At 35.8% G+C, this 16747-nt stretch overlaps 1 protein-coding gene across 1 annotated transcript; it reads left to right on the forward strand.

The window, feature by feature from the left end:
- The first annotated feature begins 6845 nt into the window (after nucleotides 1-6845).
- AUG5 (HAUS augmin-like complex subunit) lies at nucleotides 6846-13466 on the forward strand. Its single transcript, XM_089050134.1, has 10 exons — nucleotides 6846-7642; nucleotides 7948-8490; nucleotides 8817-8952; nucleotides 9290-9448; nucleotides 9665-9874; nucleotides 10292-10477; nucleotides 11131-11290; nucleotides 12029-12224; nucleotides 12649-12781; nucleotides 12886-13466. The coding sequence occupies exons 1-10, from the start codon at nucleotides 7119-7121 to the stop codon at nucleotides 13012-13014; spliced, it is 2376 nt and encodes a 791-aa protein (XP_088906260.1). The 5' UTR covers nucleotides 6846-7118; the 3' UTR covers nucleotides 13015-13466.
- Nucleotides 13467-16747: the final 3281 nt, after the last annotated feature.

Below are 16747 nucleotides of genomic sequence, written 5' to 3' on the forward strand. Positions count from 1 at the left end.
GCTGGGCATAAAATAAAAGAACACGCAGAGAATTATTTTACGTGGTAAAACCCACATATGGGGAAAATCCACGGGACTCCTCAGTCCAACACAAATCCACTATAGAACGATGATTACAAGAAGTACTCACACACTTATCCTAAACACATTCTAGATAATGTTTACCGACTTCTTCGTAACTCAACTTCTGTCACGGGATGATCTTCGACACTCCTTATGTTGAACGCAATATCGCCACGATTGCTTCAAGCTCACCGGAGGAAAACCGCCACCACGGTCTTGGTGCCCTCAACCGTATGAGTCACCGACGTGCATATGAATGCAATATGAATGATGAAAGGATTTGATAAATCACAAAGTAGACAAGGAACACTTGATGATTTATCTAAGAAAAATAAGAACTACAACTTTCACAAAAACAGATTCAATATATTCAAAAACTCATGCGTTGAAAAAGCTCATCATGAAAAGGAACAACAATCCTTTTTATTCAAAGCCAGTTTCTCTACATGGAGAGAAACCCCACGTCACTACACTTCCAATGCAACTATAAGACCCATTCAACTAAGACTTCTAACCTGATGCAATATGAACACCCAATTAAGCTATTCAACTATGACTATTTGTTGTGAATCAATATGGGCACAAAATGAAGAACGTCAAAAACCATTGAGACCACTAATACTATATAATTCGTCAACTTATGCAAGGATTGTTATTCAAGATAACAATCTTTATCAAAGAGATCAAATAGGTATCAATGAAATGTCCTTTTCAAGTCAAGGATGAAAAATAGTATTTTAACTTAAATCAAAATAGAGTCCAACTAGGAAAGTAATCTCAAGAGATAAAATCTAATCCAATTAAAAATAAGATTAAGATAAAAATACTTTGAGTGAAAAAAACTCCAACTAGGAATCCTATAATGAATGCATGATTATGTCATGATTTACCTGAAGTCAAGTTTCTCATATCGGTCAAGTCATGCCTCGGATGTATGGGGTTGAATGAGTTGTGCCAAAACATCCAGTAAACAAGTCTAGGAAATGACAATACAAATTTCGTACTAACAATCTCCCCCTTTGGCATTTCCTAGACAAAACACCTATTACAACTCAAAAGAAATTACATGGGATTTAACAAATGAATTCTTATTCTAAGCTTGAAGCCCAATCCCTGCACATGATGAAACAACAAAACCAGTGAAGCATGTGGGAGAAGAAATGTAATTCAAAGCAGAATTACAACACAACTCCCCCTTAATTTCATAACACAATCTCTTCCCCTTAATTCCATAACACAATCTCTCCCCCTTTTTGTCAGGAAATCCAAAGGGCAAAGAATGAACATAATGGAGCAAATATAAGAGGGAAAGGAAAAAAAATCAGATTGCATTCCCAACATATAAAGACATAGAGAATAACCAATAAAGCATGTAAGAGGCTTTATCTTGAAAACAAACAGAAATTTTTTTTTTTTTTTTTTTTTTTTTTTTTGTTTTGTTTTTTTGTTTTGGGATAAGCGACAGGAAAATAGAGAACTAAAAAGAATAATGAGAAGTTGTTAAGAACCAAAACATACAAAAACAAAAGCAATACACTCAAGATAGAAAGCTCAAAACAATCAAGACATAAAACATACTGTAGATGCAGACCCAAAGTTCTCTTGAAAATATAATTATTTTCCATTCATAAACATGCCAAGTTTGTGAGTAAAGAATGAAAGAAGCAACAAACCCTTTGTTGTCTTGAACGCATGTGAAGCAAAGCAGGTCAGGGACAAACACACGACAGCACACGAGACTCACAAACTCACAGAGAACAGTAGAGGCATACCACAGTCATGGTGAAAGATAAAAAGGCATCAAATGAGTCTACCATCAAGGAGCAAATGTGTTAAATGAACTCTTTTTCAATTAAGCACAAAAAATATGTCCACACAAGACGAATCCCACCAAAGATTGCACAAACACTAAGTGCATAGTAAGTATAAGAAGATCAATTTATATATATATTTTTTAATACGAATTTAGTGGCTCACTTTATCTAGCTTTCGACATGATCCATGTAACGGATGGTCAATCAGTGTGCTTACGTCAGATGACTGGAGGCAACTGGGTGATGAAGCACCCCGGGAAATACTGATCCGAATCATGAAGGCTCCAAAGATAAGCAAGGATAGCAAACCATCACAACCTGTTGACTCGAACCTCGACGTTGGTTAGACAAGAGGCCCGTTACTGAGCAATGAGTGGTTGACACCTTTTTTTTTTTTTTTTAATTATTATATTATTTTTATTTTTATAAACAGATCAAGAACTTACGCACAGTAGTGTTATGGCAATCCAAAGAGAGACAAGTGCATGATAAGAGATATTCAAAGGACTTCAAGGAAAAGAGTGTGGTGTGCAAAATAAAAATAAATAGATGGATAGATCATTTAATGCAGTTTATAATGCACCAAGACAATGGAAACCTTTGTGTGAAGCTGAGAGTGTAAGTTCTTAATATAGTGCAATGTCAGAGCCCAATCTAAGATCAACAAATACGTTGACAGATTCTACAGGATTGATACACCTTAACAATCCTTGCACGAGCTGGACAGATTTATAAACATAGAAATTAATTGAAATATCATAAAACATGAAAGAGGCTTTGGCATGCAATAGACTCCAAATTAATCTAGAGCACATATACCTAAAGACTTTCTAAGAGTGTCAAATCGAAGATTATCCAAGGGTTTTGCAGCAATACATTTAAGATCCAAACTTTCTAAAGCAACGGGTTCATGCACAACATTAGTGGAGGAAGACATACAATTATGATTTTCCTTTTCCTCCAAACTAACTTTGTCTTAGTTGACGGCAAACAATGAAAAGAAGATAGTTTGGATAAGCGGTTTACCTCTTTCATAAGATTTGAAATCTTATGTTGGATACTTACTTTTCCACCCATGCCATGAGAATTTGAACGAACAAATTCGTTTGAGCTTATTGCATCTCGGCCTTATGTGCCCACGAGTTCCACAAAAGTGACAAATTGGAATAAATTTCTTGACTTCATGAGAGGCAGAAGGTTCAATAGGTGAAGTGGATTTGACAAACTTTGTTTTAGACACAGCGGAAGACTTATTACTTGGTTCAAATCCCAAGCCTCGTTTGTCACCATCTCTTCGTCCCATGCTAATCATCTTGTCAATTTTTTCTGCACCAATGGTTAAAGAAACAATCCTTTCTTTTGAATTTTTAAGTTCAAGTTCAAGGGCTTTGTTGTCGGAAGTTAGAGAAGCAATTAATTTATTATGATCAGTCAATTTTTTCTGCAAAAACATCAATTTTTCGTTCATACCTGCACTTACCTTTTCGGAATCTGCATCAGGATTGAAACTCGTTTGCAATCCTGCAATTTTCCAGCTTCAGACAAAGAACTTCTTTGACGAGCTCACTATTTTGTTTACTGAGCTTCGAGATGCAGCCAACAAATCATCATATTTGTTCATGATAAACTCAATATTTATACCTTTACAATCATCATCCTCACGTGATTCATCCAAGCTAACTGTGGTTATAAGTGCAACCGTCTTTTCATCATTCTCGCATTCCGATTCACTATCACTCCAAGTAGTATGCATTGCCTTATTCTTGCCATCCTTTTGTTTCTTTAAGGTGTTGGCACATTCCAAGATATGTGTTCATAGCCTTCACATTCAAACATTTGACATTTCTCTTGGATTCTTTCGCTCATTTAACCTGCGAAATTTAGATCCACCATCAGTATAGTTAACAAACCTATTTTTAGAATTTATACCTTTTGAATCTCGACTCCGTGGATCCCGATTCTTGAGAAAGTTCATGAATCGTCTTGTGAGAATCGTTAATTCCTCATCACGCAATCTTCATTTGAATGCTCATCATCTTCTTCATTCACAACCTTGAACGCAACATTTTTGCTCTTTTTAAGAGGTAGATGTTTCATCTCATAGGTTTGTATGGACCCTATGAGTTCTTGAACTTTCAAGGTGTTCAAATCACGGATCTCTTCAATAGCCGTAATCTTTGGTTGAAACCGTTGAGGCAAGGATCTCAAAATCTTTTTCACAACTCTATCTTCTGGAATTTTTTCACCTAAACCTGAACAAGCATTCACAATTACACAAAGTTTAGCATAAAATTCAGAAAAAGTTTCATTCTCATCCATCATAAGTGTCTCAAATAAAGTGTGCATTTGAAGCTTGGCTCCCTTGACAGTATCTGTTCCTTCATGAGTAACCTGCAAAATATCCCAAACTTCCTTAGAAGTATCACAAGCACATATATATTCAAATTGATCGGAAGAGACAGCAGTAAATAAAGCATTTAACCCCTTTTGATTATTAGTCGTGTGTGACTTCTGAGTGGTCCACTCTCTAGTTTTGAGGACTGTGGTTTCTTCATCTCCTTTTCCGATCGTCTTTGTGGGTTTAGGAAATCCATGAACCACTGTGCTCCATACACGTTCATCTAAGGACCAAAGAAACGACTTTATTTTGGCCTTCCAAGTGCCATAGTTGTTGCCATCGAAATATGGTGGATGTGCAATTGAGCCCGAGGCACGATCCATCCTAAGGTATGTTAGATCTTGCTTGAGTATGTCCAGCAACCTGCTCTGATGCCAATTGAAAATACCTGCAGGATGACTCAAAATGCCTAGAGGAGGGTGAATAGGCCAATTTAAGATTCTAATCAAATAAATAAAAATAAACCGGTAGCAGGATTGATATGGCTTATCAATCCTGCGTCTGGGCATAAAATAAAAGAACACGCAGAGAATTATTTTACGTGGTAAAACCCCACATATGGGGAAAATCCACGGGACTCCCGGTCCAACACAAATCCACTATAGAACGATGATTACAAGAAGTACTCACACACTTATCCTAGACACATTCTAGATAATGTTTACCGACTCTTCAGAACTCAACTTCATCACGGATGATCTTCACTCCTTATGTTGAACATAATCGCCACGATTGCTTCAAGCTCACCGGAGGAAAACCGCCACCACGGTCTTGGTGCCCTCAACCGTATGAGTCACCGACGTGCATATGAATGCAATATGAATGATGAAAGGATTTGATAAATCACAAAGTAGACAAGGAACACTTGATGATTTATCTAAGAAAATAAGAACTACACTTTCACAAAAACAGATTCAATATATTCAAAAACTCATGCGTTGAAAAAGCTCATCATGAAAAGGACAACAATCCTTTTTATTCAAAGCCGTTTCTCTACATGGAGAGAAACCCCACGTCACTACACTTCCAATGCAACTATAAGACCCATTCAACTAAGACTTCTAACCTAATGCAATATGAACACCCAATTAAGCTATTCAACTATGACTATTTGTTGTGAATCAATATGGGCACAAAATGAAGAACGTCAAAAACCATTGAGACCACTAATACTATATAATTCGTCAACTTATGCAAGGATTGTTATTCAAGATAACAATCTTTATCAAAGAGATCAAATAGGTATCAATGAAATGTCCTTTTCAAGTCAAGGATGAAAAATAGTATTTTAACTTAAATCAAAATAGAGTCCAACTAGGAAAGTAATCTCAAGAGATAAAATCTAATCCTATTAAAAATAAGATTAAGATAAAAATACTTTGAGTGAAAAAAACTCCAACTAGGAATCCTATAATGAATGCATGATTATGTCATGATTTACCTGAAGTCAAGTTTCTCATATCGGTCAAGTCATGTCTCGGATGTATGGGGTTGAATGAGTTGTGCCAAAACATCCAGTAAACAAGTCTAGGAAATGACAATACAAATTTCGTACTAACAGAGGTTTTTCCTAATAATGTTTTAATGAGGCCACCTTAGGCATGCATGTGCCGTGTAATCCATTATTCTACTTGAATGCAATTCGATCACTTTCTTTTAAAAAATCTATTATGAATGAGATTTCTCACACATACACAATTATGATGCCATGAGGATTTAAACCTGAGATATCAAATCATCATTTTTATTAGTTGTGTTAAATCTTGTGTTTAGTTTTATTCTTTCAATATTTATTGTATAAAAATAAATATAAAAACTTCCCATAATAACCGTGTGTGTGAGTTTCTCCATCTCCTTCTTAATTTTGACAAAAATAAATGTAAAAACTCATCGAAAACCAACGAAAACGACAATGGTATGAAGAATGCTACAGTGCCCATTATGGCAATTTCCCTTTTTAGTAGGGTTGGGGCAATAGTTCTTGATGACCATAGTTGAAACTATTGTGATGGTCTGTAAAAGATCAGATTTGCTTCTCATGTCGGCCTTGTATGGCATTCTTCCTACAATTAGTATGCTGCCGACAGACAGCTTAAAAGGAAGGAAAAAAAAATATTTTTTTGTGCAAAAGATATTAAAGAAAGCATAAATTAAAAATTAATTTTAATCGCTTGAGTTACAAGTTATTACGAAATCTTTAATTTATGTTTTATACAACAAACCCTCTGCAAAATTGGTCATATTGCTTCAAAGTTCATAATTATACAAATGATAGTTTCAACCAGAAAGATTCACAGGAAATAGAAATGGACAAACACAAAACTACCCCTGACAAGCACCAAACACCAAACACCAAACTTTTTTTTTTAAATAAATATTTTCGGTTAAGTGTCAGCTTAATTTATTTATTTCCAAAACTTCACACACAACCGCATGTCGTTTTGAAGCATTAAACCGGTTAATAAATTGCAGTGCCACCGTACGCTTTGTCGTAAATTCGATTTGAATAAACGACAGACTTTTTCTCGTTGCCTTGCTTGCCTCTTAAGATCAAATTACCGTTGTATTACTTTGCATTGCATTTCTCAATTTGAATATATTTCTTCGCCGGCGACCTCTCAGATCTAGTTGTTCCTCTCCAATTTTCGCAATTCGGAACCCTAAATTCTCACACTAGGAGCAGACTCAGTGTCAGTGTTAGGCTTTTGAAGTAGTTTGAGCTCCAATCTCGGTCCGTTAGTGCAGAAATTAGGGTTTTTATTATTCACCGCAGGATGGTGATTTAGTTCCCAAAACTCTTCTTTTTCTGAAGAGACCTAAAAACCTAGATTTTATCCAAAAGAATGCAGGGCTCGTCGCAGAGCTCTGTGGCTCAGCCGGAAGCCATATTGCAATGGCTTCAGAAGGAAATGGGGTACCGGCCCTTGGGTCCGTACAGTGCTGCTAGCAAATCTCAATTGCCCTCAATCGACTCGCTGAGGAAGATTTGCAGGGGGAATATGATACCCATTTGGAATTTCTTGATTACCCGCGTGAAGTCGGAGAATACGGTGAAGAATATTCGGAGGAATATAACGGTTCATGGCGGCGGCAGCGGTGGCGGCGATAGTGGTGCATTGGTAAAATCGGGGAAGGAGGAGGGCGTAAGGAGTAAAGGAGGTAGGAGAAAGGAGAAGCTTGGGGAGGGTTCGAGTGCGGCAGAGACTAGGGAGGCTGCGCTGCAAGAGAGGGACTTGGCGTCAAGGGAAGTGGAGAAGTTGAGGAACATTGTGAAGAGACAAAGGAAGGATTTGAAGGCCAGAATGTTGGAGGTTTCAAGGGCAGAGGCTGAACGGAAGAGGATGCTTGATGAACGCTCTAAAAAAAGGTTTGGGCTTTTGTGGATCATTGGCATAATCCTGAGTATATAATTTAATTCAGTTGAAAACTTGTTTTGTTTTCTTTCTGAAAGAAAGTATGCAAAATTCTTATATGTGATCATCATCGTTATCAGAAAGACATGAACTATATGACTGGTTTAGAGTGTAGGCGCTATGTTATTCCTCTTTGCAAGGTTTGTTTGAGAATAGTTTCATAAGCTAAAAATGATGTGAAGCATGTTCTGATGAGACTAACACTTGTTCCGAGTCATTCAAGGTGGACTCTATTGATATATGCTTGATCATAATGCAGGCATAAGCAGGTAATGTTGGATGCTTACTATCAACAGTGTGATGAAGCGGAAAAGATATTTGCAGAGTATCATAAACGTCTTCATTATTATGTTAATCAAGCAAGGGATGCTCAAAGGTCAGGTGTTGATTCATCTCTGGAATTGGTTAACAGCTTTAGTTCAAGCAGTGAAAAGGAAGCTGTTTATTCAACTCTTAAGGGCAGTAAAGCAGCAGATGATGTACTTCTTATTGAAACCACTCGGGAAAGAAACATCCGGAAGGCCTGTGAATCTCTTGCAGCACATATGATTGAAAAGATTCGGAATTCTTTTCCTGCATATGAAGGAAGTGGTGTTCATTTGAATCCTCAATTAGAAACAGCCAAGTTAGGCTTTTATTTTGATGGGGAATTACCTGATGAGGTTAGAGCTGCGATTGTGAATGGGTTAAAGAGTCCTCCTCAATTGCTTCAGGCAGTTACTTCATACACATCACGGTTGAAATCTCTAATTTCCAGAGAAATAGAGAAAATTGATGTTAGAGCTGATGCAGAAACTTTAAGGTAAACACTTTCTTGTCACTTCTGTTGGGGACATAAAGCTTATTTCATTTTGTCCTTCACATTTCTTATGTGCTGTCAATGTTTCCCTAAGCTTCTACAGACAAGGCTATTCAACTACGATATTCCTTCTTGGTTTTTTAATTTAATATTTCCTGAGTCAATACTTGTGGATAATATGGTCTCCCCTCCCTCTCTTATCAGGAATACTTGCAGTGCTTGATTAAATAATAATTGCATGCTGTATTTTCAAATTTGATCATTCTTGTATTTGAATTCTCGTATCTTCTCCATATCCTTGACTCACGTTTCTTCAATTCCTTAATCAGGTACAAGTATGAGAACAACCGAGTTATCGATGTTTCTTCTCCTGATGTGAGTTCACCATTACACTATCAACTTTATGGTAATGGAAAGATAGGAGTTGATGCACCTTCTAGAGGAACTCAACTTCTTGAACGACAGGTTATGTTCTTTTCTAGATAGTAGCCTTTACATTGATTTTTAATTATGATCTAGTCACTTATGCCATTCTTCTTAATATTCTCATTTTTTCACTACATGGATATACATTACTCTTGCGTTTGCTTTAATGTGTTTTCCCCTATAAAGAATAGTCGGCCGAAACCCTAATTCCATTAAGACCATTCTTTTTTCATACTGAAGCATAGATTTTTTGGTCAATAAACGAAATCATAGTTGGGTTCTATTTTCACCCTACATTTTCTGCTTTTGTTTTGTCTTACGAATCATGCATTGTTTCAGGAGTTTAAAATTGTTATTTTGCATATGTTGTTCACAGAAAGCACATGTTCAGCAATTTTTGGCTACTGAAGATGCACTGAACAAAGCTGCAGAAGCTAGGGATCTGTGTCAAAAACTTATAAAACGCTTGCATGGAAATAGTGACGCAGTTTCTTCAGGCACATCACAAAATGTGGGCAGTCTTAGGCAACTTGAGGTAAATCCTTCTTGGATATTAAAGGGCTAAATTACCAATACTTTAGGTGCAAATAGTGCCAATGGTGAGAGGTGTGATTAGTTTCAGTATTTTGATCCTTGTTGATTTGAATGTCATAAAAAGTCATTTGGGTACTCTGTGGTAGCTTATTTCTGGTCTGTAGTTAATTATCATTTGGTGTGTTGTTTTTACCATTCTTCCCTATTATTTGTGTAGCTGGAGGTTTGGACCAAGGAAAGAGAAGTTGCTGGCTTGAGGGCTAGCTTGAATACGCTGATGTCTGAAATACAACGCTTGAATAAATTATGTGCAGAAAGGAAAGAAGCTGAAGATTCATTGAAAAAGAAGTGGAAAAAGATTGAAGAATTTGATTCCCGCAGATCGGAACTTGAAATCATATACAGTGCTCTACTAAAAGTAAACATGGTAAGCTATCTCAGCTTCATTAATGCCTCTAAAACTGCAAGTCACTTCATATAATGGTACTGTATTGGCCATTTCTGGTCATTCCGTGAAATTGTCGGCTCATTCTGTTTTGAGTTCCATATGAAAGTTCACCCCAACACGTTGATGGACTTTCTTTTTTATTTAATAAAATTTCAGTATCCACTTTTGTGCCATATTTATCATGATGCCCAAAGACCCTATTTATGCCTATAGGTCTGGGCTTTTAGCTCACCATGGGGCACTTCAATTTCCTTGGAACTGATACACAAATGATATCACCAGTGGCATAGTTTTCAGTTGGTATTCATGTATACTTCAATAAAGGCAGCTAGTATACTACTTCTCCATCTCCTTTCGTCGTAGATACTTTCTAATATTATATTGTCAACTTGGCAGGATGCCGCTGTGTTCTGGAATCAGCAGCCATTAGCCGCACGGGAGTATGCATCAACCACTATTATTCCAGCATGCACAATAGTTATGGATCTTTCAAATAGTGCAAAAGATCTTATTGAAAGAGAAGTTTCTGTTTTTGATCAAAGTCCTGATAATAGCCTCTACATGCTTCCAGCAACTCCACAGGTTTGTCTACTACAATATGTGGCTTTATCGTTATTAAATATTCTTGGTTATTGATTGTTCTACTGATCAATATGTTTGGTTCTAAAAAAAAAAAAAGTAAAAGTTAATAAATCTGTTTCTTTCCATTATCAAGTTTTCATTAGTTAATTTGACTATGATATTCAACATATATGACTGCTGTAATATGTTTAAGGTCTTGGTTATTCAGAAGTTTTTCTGTTTGTTATTTGGCTTGAAAATACATTATATCTTTTCTTGTTCACCTTCTGGATCTGTTTTCTGGACACTGTATTGTGGGAAAAAGCGTTGGAACATAATGGGGAGAGAGAGAGAGAGAGAGAGAGAGAGAGAGAGAGAGAGATATTGAAGTTTGAATGTCAAGCTTGGGTTTGCCCCAAAAGAAGTAAAAAGAAACCTGCACTATATTTCAAATTGAATACTCATAAAGGAAAACAAATTAAGAGGTGCTTTATGTTGAGCAGAACTGGACTAGTCTGGTGGTAAAGTAGGATTAGACCACCAGGGAAATACTGCTTTCACTGGGGAGCTACCTAAGTACCCTTGATTTAATTATCTTCAGTGCACTCCCACCCTTGATTTTGTTATCCCATTTGCACTCCTGTGTATATAACTGTTAATGAATTTTTTATCAGGCACTATTGGAGTCCATGGGTGCAAGTGGGTCTACTGGACCTGAAGCTGTTGCTGCTGCAGAAAAGAATGCTGCTATATTAACTGCAAAAGCAGGTGCCCGGGATCCATCAGCAATACCATCCATATGTCGAATATCTGCTGCCCTTCAGTATCCTGCTGGTGAGTCTTCGTTCATCTGGTACAACATTAGAAGCATGTGTAAGATTAGATGCCACTGCCTCTATTTGAGGCTTGGTTTTGGAAGAACTACATCCTCTCCATTTGGCCAGTTTCTGCTAGAAAGCTTCTCTCTATTGGCAACAGAAGATCTCTTTTGCCTTCATTTTTCAGTTGTGTATGTAATGGTTTGTCAATTACACTTACAAGAAAAACAAAAAACGTCAGTATAGCAATCAATTGGAGAAGTCCACTGAAGGGTTAGATTTTCTGCTGGGGTGGAGATGCTGTTACATGATGGCCTGGAAGATTTTGTTCTGTTTAATTTTAATCCCAAGTAGGACACTGAAAATTGATTTCTCTTCCCTGTGGTGGGTGAAAATAGCGCTTCATGATAAGAAATCATCTTTAGTAGCCACTCTTTCCTGGTATGAAGGAGTTTGGGTTTGAGAATGAAAATAGAACTCTAATTAAATTTGCGTCTTATGAATCATGAAATCGTGTTCTCTCATTTATCTATACATGTCACTTGTAACTCTATAATGTAAAGCTATCAGTTTGTCTTTCTACATTTGCTTCTTAATTTCAAGTTTGTCTAGCTTGAGTTTAACAATATGCGTTTTTTTTCAGATGGTATTTTTTATTATCTCATTGTTTACTTTTGGATTATGTTGATGCCATTTTGCGCCTGCTTAATGGGTGTTTTCAATTCTTTTTTTATATCTTATTTAACACGAACAGGTTTGGAGGGTTCAGATACTGCTTTAGCATCAATCCTAGAGTCACTGGAGTTCTGCTTGAAACTTCGTGGTTCTGAGGCTAGTGTGTTGGAGGACTTAGCAAAGGCAATCAATTTGGTCCATACACGGCAGGATCTTGTTGAAAGTGGTCATGTGTTGTTGAACCATGCGTATAGAGCTCAACAAGAATATGAAAGGTATAACTTCTCTTGGCCTTGTTTTAACAGGAATCTAGATTATGTAATCCTCCAAACTCCAAAGTTTCAGTAAGTAGACTTCAGTCAAACAATATGAACTGGAATTCCATTTTGAGCAAGAGATGAGGAAAATTCCAATTTCTGTGTCCGATAGGTAACTGACAAGGTTTCTTTGACTACAGAACCATGCCTTTCAATTGGAGCGATTTTTTCTTTTTTCTTTTGAGATTCATATGTTTTGTTGGGGTAGATGTTATGATATTTTTTTTTTTAAAATCCAAATTCTAAATACATTTACATTTTTTTTTCTCTCTTCTAATCTCCTGCCAATACTCAAGCCTCTCATAGCTCTGCTACTTTCTGTTTTTAAATGTTAATGTTCGTAATGAATGTGCTTTTCTTAATTTTTATTTACTCCTTGCAGGACAACAAGTTATTGTTTAAATTTGGCTGCGGAGCAAGAGAAAACTGTCATGGAGAAATGGTTGCCCGAACTTAAGGTTGCAATTTTGAGTGCTCAGAAATGCTTGGAGGATTGCAACTATGTTAGGGGATTGGTGAGTGACCACCATCATCTTTCTACTTTAGCTGTATAAATTCTTAATAGTTTTGTTTTGCTTTTGCGCTCTTTAATTGTCTGAACTGCAATATGTTTCTGCAGCTTGATGAATGGTGGGAGCAACCAGCAGCAACTGTTGTTGACTGGGTCCTAGTTGATGGATTAAATGTTGCTGCTTGGCATAATCATGTGAAGCAGCTCCTTGCATTTTATGATCAAGAGCACTTGTGAATATTATTCGAGTACTCAGCAAGCAAGATTTTCTTGGGATCTCCCTGGTTTTCCCATGTCATTTGCCACTTCAATGACCATATAAATAACCAACATAACTGGCAGGCAATACGCGTACGGGGTACAGTTAGCAAATGGAAGCATATACTGAGGATATCACTTCTATATTACGGTTTGAGGAGGATCTGGTCCTGATTTTAGTTGCTTTTAAGTTTGTTATACTGGAAGACCAGATTTTTTTAACTTTTCCAAATCACTTTTTGTACAGAATAGCAAGGATGTGTTGTATCATAAACTTTGTAGCTTGGTTTTTTGGTGGGTATTCCCTCGAGGATTGATTGATCCCGGAAAATGGAAGTGATTTGAACTGTAGAGATTTCATTTGTAGTCCGAATGTGACTTGGTCTTATTGAATGAAAGGGCAGCTTGATGACGAGCATCGTTGATAGGTCTTTCTGGTTTTTTTTTTCTCATACAGATGCATATGCAGAAGGTGCTTGTGATTATTTTGCATTATTTCTTCGAATTTGCAACTGATCTCTCAATATATTTTGCGCTGTATCACATTGTTTTGTTCTGCAAATGGTGCCACTCCAGTCCAGTATGCATACTTGCAGTTGGGTTTAATCTATTGTTTGGTACTGTCATTATGCTGTTCTAGAAACCAATAATTGCATGGACAGATGATTCATCAAGTACTTTCTTTCTCCATATGAGCATGCAGACTAGAATAAATACAAACTCAGATGGAAGAACAAACAGAAATATCACATGCTGATGACTTACATTATATGAAAATTGCTGATGTACATTATACATTCAATGTGAACAAAATGTTTCCTGCATGAATGAGGTGTAATAAAAATGTTGTTTACAAATATACTTTTATGACATGTAATATACCCACAACAAAGCTATGCACCCGTCACAAGTATATATTGTCCTCATATTTATGTAAGTCACATATGAGACTTTACACTTAAGGGTGGGAACGATCTGGATTGAATCGGTTTCACCTCAAAATCACGGCTGAACCAATTACAATATAACGGTTTGGTTTGGTTTGATTTTGACAAAAGTCATGAAGAAAATTAAATCAAACCACCAATTTAAGACGGTTTGGTTCGGCCGATTTGGGCCTAAGCCCAAATCTCTTTCTTTTTGCATTTTTTCAACATTGTTAGCCCAATTACAGCCAAGAAATTCACAATTTGCTCCATATTTAAATCATTTTCTAGAGTATGAAACCGTCCTAAAGCTCAACATGGCATAAAACTTCAAATTTCAATAACTAATATAGCTCAATTCACATGTAATCATAATGCTCATATGGAGAAAGAAAGTACTTAATGGATAGATGACATAAAACATCAAATTTTAATAACTAATATAACAAATTTCAATAACTATATAGGTATTACCTAATTAGAGTATTACACATGTAAAATATAAGTAAATAAATGTAAACATAAACAATCCGATTTGATTTAAGTCGGTTTACAAAAGTTCGAAACCAAACCAAATCAAACTATATACGATCTGATTTGATTTTTAAAAAATTAATTTTTTCTTAATAAAAAAACAATATAAACCAATAATTACAATTTGATTCAATTGGTTTTATCGATTCGGCTGGATTGATGCACACCTTACAGTCAATGAATACACCTAACACTAAACCAAAGTCTTGTTCATCGGCTAAAATCTTAACGTTTGAGTCGGCATCCTTGTTTGGGATAGTTTACTTATCCAAACTATGGATTATTATTGTTTCAATAATAATGGACCAGACATCAAAGATAAAATCTAATCAACAAAGTTATCTTATGTTTCAAGCTTGGCATATCCATTTGGGAATTTCAATGCCATAAAATTTCAAATTTTATTAATTAATATAGCTCAATTCACATGTAATCATAATGCTCAGAGAAAGAAAGTACTTGATGGACAGATTACATAAAACTTCAAATTTCAGTAACTAATATAACAAATTTCAATAACTATATAGGTATTACCTAATTAGAGTATTACACGTGTAGAATATAAGTAAATAAATATACACATAAACAGTTCGATTTGGTTTAAGTCAGTTTACAAAAGTTAAAAACTAAACCAAATCAAACCACATACAATTCAGTTTGATTTCATTTAACTTTTTCTTGATCAAAACAAAACCAAATTGCTAATTACAGTTTGATTCAGTCGGTTTTATCAATTCGGCTAGATTGATGCCCACCTTACACTCGATGGATACACCTAACACTAAACCAAAGTCTAGTTCATCGGCTACAATCTTAACGATTGAGTCAGCAACCTTGTTTGGGATAGTTTATCTATCTAAACTATGGATTATATTATTGTTTCAATAATATAACGGACCAAACATCAAAGATAAAATCTAATAAACAATGTTATCTTATGTTTCAAGCTTGGCATATCCATTTGGGAATTTCCATACCATAAAACTTTAAATTTTATTAACTAATATAGCTCAATTCATATGTAATCATAACGCTCATATGAAGAAGTACTTGATGGACAAATGACATAAAACTTCAAATTTCAATAACTATAAGGTATTACCTAATTAGAGTATCACACATGTAAAATCTAAGTAAATAAATATATACATATCACACATGTAAAATCTAAGTAAATAAATATATACATAAACAGTCTGGTTTGATTTAAGTCGGTTTATAAAAATTCAAAATCAAACCATATACGATTTGGTTTGATTTTTAAACTATTTAACTTTTTCTTAATTAAAACTAAACCGATAATTACAGTTTGATTTAGTCGGTTTCATCAGTTCCGCCAATTTAATGTCCACCTCACACTCAAGAGATGCACCTAACACTAAACCAAAGTCTAATTCATCGGCTACATTCTTAACGTTTGAGTCGGCAACCTTGTTTGGGATAGTTTACCTATCTAAACTAAGGATTATTATTGTTTCAATAAATAATGGACACAGATATGAAAGAAAAAATCTAATAAACAATGTTATCTTATGTTTCAAGCTTTGGGAATTGGTATCCATCAGCTGGCAAACTGCACTATAGAACATTCAACAAGCAGCCATGAAAGTCCTGTCGACACTCGTCAGGCTTAAGCTCGCCCGTGAAGTGTAGACATGACAGCTCTTTTGGAACCCTAAACCCTAGGGCAAACCCTACATCACAGAATTCGAAAAAACAATCATTTTTTTTTTAACTTTTAACATGCATTACCTCTTGCACTGCGTAAAAGAAAATTTGGTGTTACGTTTCAATTCTCTCACAAGATGACCTTGGACAGTAATCGCCTTATTAGATTGTCAAATTTGTCAAAAATTGTGGCCCACGGACAAAGAATGAAACGGTGTAAGTTTGTGGGATTGCCTTGGTCACAAGGTAATCAATTGGTGAAGGAAATCTGTCAAGATCTAATTATCATAATCTGGAGTTTGTGCCTTTGTTTTGTGGTGTGACTGGTGTATCTTTTGTCAGTATAAGTTTTTTTTTTTTTTCTCTTTTTCACCCAAGATGCTATGCAGTTGGACATTAAAAACTGTTGAAAATTGAATTAAAGAAAGAAAGGGAAGAAAAAAAACGAACTGTTGGGATGAAAGGATATATACATTGCTGCAAAAGGAATCTGGATGCAACATCAACACATGTGAGTGTCTTATCTTATGAGCGTACAGAGTACAGAGATTCCTTAGTTGGCTGGAAAGTGCTCAAATTCTTGG

This window comes from Prunus mume, linkage group LG4, assembly GCF_029339155.1.
Source record: "Prunus mume cultivar Tortuosa linkage group LG4, ASM2933915v1, whole genome shotgun sequence".
NCBI classification, from domain to species: domain Eukaryota; kingdom Viridiplantae; phylum Streptophyta; class Magnoliopsida; order Rosales; family Rosaceae; genus Prunus; species Prunus mume.